Below are 8,444 nucleotides of genomic sequence, written 5' to 3'. Positions count from 1 at the left end.
GTGGGGGGACGCAATTCCACCCAGGGGCTCTCTCCCAGGGGATGTCCTCTATGTACTCCAAACTCCCACTGACAGCAGTAGAGCAGTTTGACCAGAGCTGATTGGAAAAGACAAGGAGGGTGTCTAAGATTAACCCAGGCTCTATCTCAGCTGGAGGAGAGGCAATGTTGCCTCCCTGCAGGACTCCCAGTCCAGGTGGGATTCTCCCATTCGTGGGCAGCTGAGGTGATACATCTGGGCCCATGGGCAGCCCTTCCAATATGAAGGCATAACAAAGAAAGTTTCATGCCAAAGGCAACATGTCCCAGTGATCTGAGCAGACTAGGAGTATCCAGGATGCCCAAATCCCACTCAGACATGAAGCCAAGCATGGTTCAGCAGCTACACCATAATCACACCCTACGTCCTCTCTGACCAAATGAATTGTCAGTTCCTTAGGCCTGTCTGAGCAACTTGAACATTAGGAGCTGAAGGCATCAGCTGGAGAGTGGTGTGGAGAAGTCAGACTTTGGCCTTGAATCCTCTGAATGGGCAATGTCTAATTGGGAGGAGGTATCAAGGGAGGATCTGGATCTGGCACCCTTCAGTGTTGTCATTAATGTTTTGGAGGATGGAACTGAGTGACAGTAGATTTGCAGGTGATGCCAGGCTGGGTGAAGATGCAGGCACCCTGGAAAGTAGGATAAGGATTCAGAATGACCTTGATAAACTAGAGAAATGGTCCAAGGCTAACAGAATGAAATTCAATAAGGGCAAGTGTGGAGACCTGCACATGGGAACAATCTCATGCGCAAATATATGCTGGCAAGGCTGCAAGACTTCAAAAAAGGACCTGGGGGTTATAGAGGACTGGAAGCTGAATATGAGCCAGCAGGGTGCTGTTGCTGCAAAAATACGATCAGCATCATACTGTTCTGTATTAACTGGACTCTTGCAAGTCCAAAGAAATGAATCATCTACTCTGTTTGGCACAGGTGAGGCCTCCACTGCAGTGCTATGTCCAGTTTTAGGCACTGCTTCAAGATGTAGGCAAATTAGAGAGAAGCCATTGAAGGGTAACAAAAAATATTAGAGGTCTGTGAAACATGCTTTACAGGGAAAAGTTGAGATTATTTAGTCTGGAGAAGAGGAAAATCAGAGGGTCGTCATACAGGGGATGGAGCTAAGGCTTTGGATTATAGCCAAGACTGGGGACTTTGACTGGGGTGTGCCAATGCTCCTGCCAGGACCAAAGCCAGGGGTTCCTGCTCAGGATCAGATCGACCCCCATGCTTGGGGTCAGGAAGGAATTTTACCTCATGGTCAGACTGGTATGGCTTCGGGATTGTAGCCTTCCTCTGTAGTGGGGGGGGGGTGGCCCTCTGCCCAGGACTTCTTGAGCATGTATCAACAACATTTTATAGACGCAGGACATTGACTGCCAGGGTTTTCCTGCTTTGCCTGTGGCTAGATCTGTGTTGTGTCAGGTTTGAGGGTAGTCTTATGTAGGGTTTAGATTATGGTTGTATGCGATGGTTTGGATAGGGATGATCCTGCCTCAGGCAGGGGGTTGGATTAGATAACCTCTGGAGGTCCCTTCCAGCTCTACGTCTCTATGACCCTGTGCCTTACTGCCCAGGAGATTATCCTAATTGCTAGTGTTAAGGGAACAACCACTCCTTTTCTGTCATGTTCCAGTGCCCACTGGTGCCCTGGGACAGATATGCTTTGCTAAAGCCGCAGGGAGCTAAGGTTTAACTATTTCACATCCAGGCACTGTGCCAATGTAGCCGGTAGTATTAACCTGAGCTATTGACATCATTTGCCCAGTGATCTAGAGCAGCTCCCAAGGGATCAGGAGCTGTTGAAGCATCCATAGGGCAGGGGAGGCATCTCCATATATTCACTGCAGGTCACTTCTCACCCCCAGCTTTCTCTGGAGGGCTCCATGGCCCTCTGCCCCTCAGCTACCCAGAGTTGTGTCTGTCCCAGACACTCCCCTGACACAGCCCATTGCATCCCCCCCACACACTGCCCAGCTCATGCCACCTCTATTTATAGCTCCTCCTTGTGTTCCTCACATTCCTATTTTAAGCTGAGCAGCTGGTGCTGTAGGAACCAGTGGCGGCTCCTGGGCAGCTCCCTTGGGAAGGACAAGGGGCCTCTCCACAGCTTCTTCTGTGCCTCCTTGCTCTGCCAGGCTTTCCTTCAGAACGGATACTGGGTGCCTGAAGACCGTGCCAGTGGGGGCTGCCATTGCAGCAATGACCAGGGAGGCTGGAGAAGGTACTGGGTAAAAGACCCAGGGGGCAGCTGGGGGGTGGCAGCTGGTGCATGGGCGGAAGGGATTTCCTCATGTACTGTGTGCAGAGCCGTTCCCTCTGCATGTCCAGCCCACTGGGCATGGTCCAAGGGGCAATGAGGGGTTAAGAGAGCTTGTGAGGCTGCCCTGGTGCAGGCTTGGGAGGGACACATGGAGAGACAGCTGCCAGCAAGGTGCCCATGATGAAGGCTGCTGCTCAAATGGGGCATGGCCCCTAGGAGCAGTGACTCCAGCAAGGGGAGGGGTGAAACCCCAGAGCATAGGAGAGGGGTGACTTCATGTTCAGTCATTGCATTGATCTCTGCCCTGCTCCATACAGCTGGTCACTGCTTGCTCCTCACCCAGCTCCCACCCCAGAAATCAGGTGGGCCATCCCTCCTTGGCATATGGCAGCTTTGCCACTGAGCAGCACTGGTGCAGCAGCAAGTACACGCATTACAGAGTATGGAGCACTAGGGGGCACAGGGAAGGTGACAAAAGGAGCTGATGCTGCTGTGGTCTGGTGGTTTAATACAGGCTCCATTTGATGTTGCTTGCTCTCTGCCTTGCGGTGTGTGCAGAGAAGGGAGGATGCCCGGCATGCCAGCCTGAGGGCTACAGTGCAGTGTTACCAGCTCCTGTTAATTAAGTCTACACGACTCAGTGTTCTCAAAGTCAGTTCCTGGAGTACGCTGAATACAATACCCTTCACTGCTAGCTGTTATTGGTGCATGCAGAAGCATGAGACTTGCCTGGGATGCTTGTGCAGGCTCAAGAGCAAAAGGAAAAATAAAAGGGATCCCCACCAAGTATCTGACATGTGTAATTTGTTTTAAGCCAGTTTCCTGATTTTGGGCAGCCTGACACATGATCACTGAGCACTCAGGGGCTGGCCACATGCTGTTACCTGCGCCAAGGCTGCAGAAGGGCCTTTAAACCAACCAAAACCAGCTATGCCTCTATACTGGCCAATGCTAGGTGGCTGTTTATCCTAGAGGCTGAAATCCAAGCTGCCAAGGACAGGGAACAACAAGCTGGCTTCAGGAAGCCTTGTATTTTCAATGTGAGCACAAGGATGCCTTTCAGTGCGGCAGCAGGGCAGAGTGGGCCTCTGATCTGAGGGCTGGAGCCAGGTAGGGGAGGCAGTGGCTGCAGGGCCTGACTGCATGTGATTGCTGCTTTAGGTTACAGTCAGCCCTGGCACATACATTGAGGTGACAGGGCTAATGGGCCCCTGTGTTTGCATATAACTTATAGGTTTCACAAGGGCAACATGCTGCTCCCTCTAACAAGACTGGACACTGTCCTGAAGTGACTGCAGCTAAACAGTCTGACCCTGAAATGGGAGCATCCAACAGCAGCATATTTTTGTATGTATCAGAATCTGCGGCATTAAAGCCGGACATAGCAGCTGTCTCCAGGCCTGGTAACAGGAGATGGAGCATCAGCTGCAGGAGCAGGCCAAGCTGGGGGTCTGAGGCAAGAGGCAGTTCTTGCTAGGAATGAGTTGGTGGCCTCACACACTGCAAATACCACCCCAGTTAAACCTACCCAGACCCCTCAAGCTTAGAGGTAGAGTAAACCTAGGGGCAGGTCAGGGACAGGGCACCTGGCAGTACCTGAGCACCTCGTAGAGCATTAGCCCTATGTGGTAGGGAAGGATTAGTCCCATTTTCCAGATGGGGAAGTGGAGGCACGGAATAGTGATGTGCCATGTGTGTGGTCACACTCTGGAACAACTAGCTACAGAGAGGCTGCTGAGGTTGATGCAGCTTTGTCCTCGAGTCAGGTTTCTGCCTGCAGGTCTCCAGACACTGCAGCATGTGTTTTTACCCAGGAGCCCATTTGTTCACTGGACTGAATTCCATGCATGGGTTTACTATGAAAGGCTCTGGCTCCAGCCTCAGCCCCTGGGAACACCTGGAATGGGACAATCCATTGGTAAGAGCTAGGGATCTGTGGGGTGAGAGAAAAGTGGGGCTGGAGTTATCAGGAGGCATCAAAAGGTCTCTCTCTGGCCTGGGCTGTTTGTTACCAAGCCAAGAACATTTTTTTTTACTGACAATGTGGAAGCTTTTTACTGACAGTCAAACTCTTTTTCTGACACGTTTTTACTAATAAATGTTTTACATATTGGAAAAGTAACTGTTCTGCCAAACCCTGCCCTGCTGCCAGGCTCCCAGTCAGAAGGGCTGGGTTCAAATTTAGGGGTTTAACATCAACCATAGTAAAAAAAAATAAAAAAGGTTGTCAGTAAAAAGTTTGCAGTATAAAAAGTTTTCTTGGGTTTGCAACCCTGCTTGGCTGCTGCCATGCTTTTATGCTGTGCTCACTCCGCCTCTGCTGGGGCCCCTTACTCACCCCACACCCTGATGCCTCTGACTATGCACTGCACCATTCTGCCCCCTGCTCCCTCTGCCCCAGTCCACCATCCTTACGCCTGCCGGTCCTGCTTTCCCTGTCCTAGCACAAACACTCAAAGTAGGCTACCTGCAACCTAGCAATATTAAAGGTAGCTAGGGTTTCAAGAACAGCAGTGGTAGCAACAGCAGCAGCAACAGCTAGGACAGGGGTCAGCAAACCCCGACAGGGGTGCCAGCGTGTGGCACTCAAAGGCATTTTGCTTGACGTGTGCCTCAGGGTGGATGGTGAGGAAGGAGCTAGGGCTGCATTGCCACAACAAGGATAGACCCCTCATGGCTTCCCCCACCACCTGTCCTGGGCATGCCAACATCTTACAAGTCAAGGTCATGGGTGTTTTTGGCACCCTTCCAAAAATGTTGCTGACCCCTGGGCTAAGAGAAAACTCTCTGAAGGATGTTATGCTCCTGATCAGAAACCAGGTGGCTCTGGGCTGTACTGTGCTTTGCTCTGCTCTGTTGGAGCTTCAATCAAGCTGAGGCTGCTCAGTATTTCTACTGCCAGCTTAAATACTTTAAAGACTTTACTGACTCACTGTTATGGGCTTCTCAGTCAGCATCTGGCTCCATACACAGAAGCAGAAAAGTGTGCAAGGAGGCAGCTGAAGGCAGCCTTGTGCAGGAGGAAGATACCAGCTGTGTGTAAGGCAGGTCCAGGCCAGGCTAAGGTAGGCCTGCCTGCCTGTGGGATAGCCTGCACCACACAGTGCCACCTTGTTCTGTGTACCCCCTACTCCATTGCCAGCCAGGAATGAAAGGCTCCTTACTAGCCCCATAGAGTCTGTGAGGGCCCTGTTTCACCCAAACAGGGCAAGCTGTGATGAGCAAAGTGTAGGGAAGAATCCTGGCCTGCCCCTAGGGATGGGCCAGATGGGATGTGACTGGAGATCACCATCACCAAGCCTTGGAAAGCCACCCCCCCCTCACAGATCCTCCTTCTTTAGCAGACAGAGTGGCAACAGCAGCAGCATCCCTCAATGGGGAGCCCCTCAGCCTCAGCGGGAATGATCTGGCTGACATCGACCTGCACCCAGTGGAGTCCATCAGTGACCTGTACTGGGCATCTGGGGGCCAGGAGAGTCACAAGGGCACAGAAGGTGAGACCTGGTCCCAGCACACATGCAAAGTGGGGAGAGAGGGTGGTTCTGAGTAGTAGGCTTCCCAGCTAGACCATGGATGGTGTCTCACTCAGTCCAGAGATCCTAATCACAGTGCTGGCCAGGACACATCTGCCAGGACACAAAAGCCTGCCAGTCCCAGCAGGAGGGGAAGCAACAGGGGCATTACTAAGACCTCAGCATGAAGTGAGAGGATTGGGGTGCAGGGAAATTTGGGGATGCAACAAGGATACCTTCCCCCCTCAGTCCTGGAGGAGGGGAGGGGGCTCTGTTGGGGACTAGCAGAGCCACAGCCATCAGCTGTTTGGGAATGGTGGGTGGGTGTCAAAGGGATAAAGACAGGATGCCAAATCTCACCCCACATCAGGGAACGTGGGAGATCCAGAGACAGGGCAGGGAATGGGACACGGCTCAGCAGCAAGGGAAAGATCCTGGTGGGACAGGGGTGAGGTCTGGCAGCGATCAGGCTGAAGCCTGAAAGGCTGTGTTGCAGGCCGCTCACTTGGAAAGCCCGTTGTTGACATTGCTGTGTCCAGGCTGGCACAGACAAGGAGCTAGCATGGGAAGAGCATGGGAGGATCCTGTGGCAGGTACACTGCATGGCAGATCCTCAGTGAGCAGGGTGCTGTGGTGTTGAAGTTCACGTCCAGCCTTGTGGCACTGGAGCTCAGCTTCTCCCCTCTATAGTGCTGCCTTCCAGCTTGTGGCACAGGAGGAGATGCCACAGTACTGGGGTGTGTGCACGTGCGCGTGTGGACAGAGGGGTGCTGGCATCTTATGCTTTCCTAACCTAACCTCTCCCTCCTCCAGGGAATGACCCATCTCCGTCCAATGCCCCGCGAGCCCTGCACGCCCACCCTGCCAGGCACATCACCCCCCACCATGGGCTTCTGCCCATGCTGCGCCCCGTCCGCCCTGACCCCGTTTGCCCCTGCTTCGGTCCCATCTGCTGCCGCCGGGCCCTCTTCACCTTTCTCGGGATGCTGGTGATGGCCAGCCTCATCCTTGCCACGCTGGCCGTGTACCTCAGCGGTACGTGGTGCTCCCTCCCTGTCACTGATCCCATGGGGGTCTGGCCTGGGTTGGGCAAGCAAGGAGTGGGAGAGCATTGGTAGGGGGCAGGCCATGGCCCTGCCAGGGACCCTGGAGGAGCAGAGCACTCACCTCCCTTGTCCTGAGCACCCTGCCTGCATGGGGCACGAACCATTGGCACCGAGGGAGCAAGGGTTCCCCCTCGTGAGTGCATGGGAATTGTGCTGGGAGCCATGGGCTAGCATGTGGGACAGCAGGCACGGGCAAACCACACAGGCCTGCCCTGATCCCATGCTGCATTCATTCATCTGGGGACGACTGCCTTTGTGGGACTCCATCAGCCCTTTGACCTGACTCTGCCTGCCCGTGCCCCAGAGAGGACGGAGGGAGGAATGGAGAGTGGTACTGGGATGGCAAGAATGGCATTGAGGGTGGCATTGGGATGGCAACTCACAGCCCCACCCTACTCCAGGGACAATGGCCCGCTGTGGTGCAGTCACAGGCAGGGCCTGGATTGGCCCCCCCCCCAGCCCAGCCAGGGAGCCCAAGGGTGACCAGGTTGAGGAACCAGTTTAGTCCTGGGATGGGGGCAGCAGCCTGAGCTGGGCTCATGAGCAGGCAGGATTCAGTACTGGGGGGGGTCCTGCTGGGCCTATAGCCCCTTGTCAGCCTAAGCATCCCACCCTGGGGAGATGCCCCTCGGCTGAGGGTGCTGGAGCCAGCTTCCAGCCTCGCCACCTGGGGCACTGCAGGGCAAGCAAAGATGCTCTCAGCTTCATGGGACATTTAGAGCTCCAGCTTCCCGCTGTACCAGTACTGGGGAGCTGTGGGTATTGCTGCCCCCTAGTGGAGGCTGCTGGGAAGTCGTTCCCTGGGCAGCGGGTGGTGAGTGCAAGTCTTGGGCCTCTCTGCATAGCTGGGAGGGTTCATTTGGCTGGGATCTTACCCATTTCCTCCTGGCCCACAGTCCTGCAGAGCGAATCGCTGCGCGTCCTCTCCCAGTGGCTGACAAGCCAGGAGCAATCCGTGCGGCAGATGAGAGCCACCAGCTTGCAGCTGTGGAGCCGGCTGAATGCCACAGAGCCTGGAGCCCAGACTTGAGCCACACTGTCCTGCCTGCTGTGCCCTCTGGCCCTGGACAGGGAGGGCAGAAGCCTTGTGCTGCCTGGCGCTTCTAGGACACTGGTACCAGACAGCACCCCCCTTTCTGCAGGGTAAAGACTGACCCCTGTGGGGGCCCCGAGGCCACAGTACAGACTGCTGGCTTTATTGGGGCACCGTCACTACTGACCTGGGGCCTCTCCCAGGAGCAGAAGACTTTACTCTGTTAGGTGGAGAACCCCCATCCCCTTCCCTACAGGAGCACCTTATTTATAATCCTCCCCACACTGCCCCCTCCAGCTCTCACACCAATGCTTCCTCCACCCATCTACATATAGATTTTTATATGTGACAATAAAGCCACGATGCACATGCCCTGCTGACAGCCTCACCGCCTGCACCTGCCCCAGGAGCACAGCAGCATTCTGGCCCAAGGGGGCAAATGGTACAGTGGGGCGGGAGGGAGGGCAGGCTGCTGTCTCGAATCAGCCC

General features: G+C 54.6%; 1 protein-coding gene across 1 annotated transcript; it reads left to right on the top strand.

The window, feature by feature from the left end:
• Positions 1–2,139: 2,139 nt before the first annotated feature.
• LOC102574598 (uncharacterized) lies at positions 2,140–8,033 on the top strand. The gene is made up of 3 exons (XM_059716161.1): positions 2,140–2,265; positions 5,646–5,798; positions 7,819–8,033. The coding sequence occupies exons 1-3, from the start codon at positions 2,244–2,246 to the stop codon at positions 7,950–7,952; spliced, it is 309 nt and encodes a 102-aa protein (XP_059572144.1). The 5' UTR covers positions 2,140–2,243; the 3' UTR covers positions 7,953–8,033.
• The last annotated feature ends 411 nt before the right edge of the window (positions 8,034–8,444 follow it).

The sequence above is a fragment of the Alligator mississippiensis genome, chromosome 12, assembly GCF_030867095.1.
Source record: "Alligator mississippiensis isolate rAllMis1 chromosome 12, rAllMis1, whole genome shotgun sequence".
NCBI classification, from domain to species: domain Eukaryota; kingdom Metazoa; phylum Chordata; order Crocodylia; family Alligatoridae; genus Alligator; species Alligator mississippiensis.
This window is presented reverse-complemented; position numbering and strand designations above follow the sequence as displayed.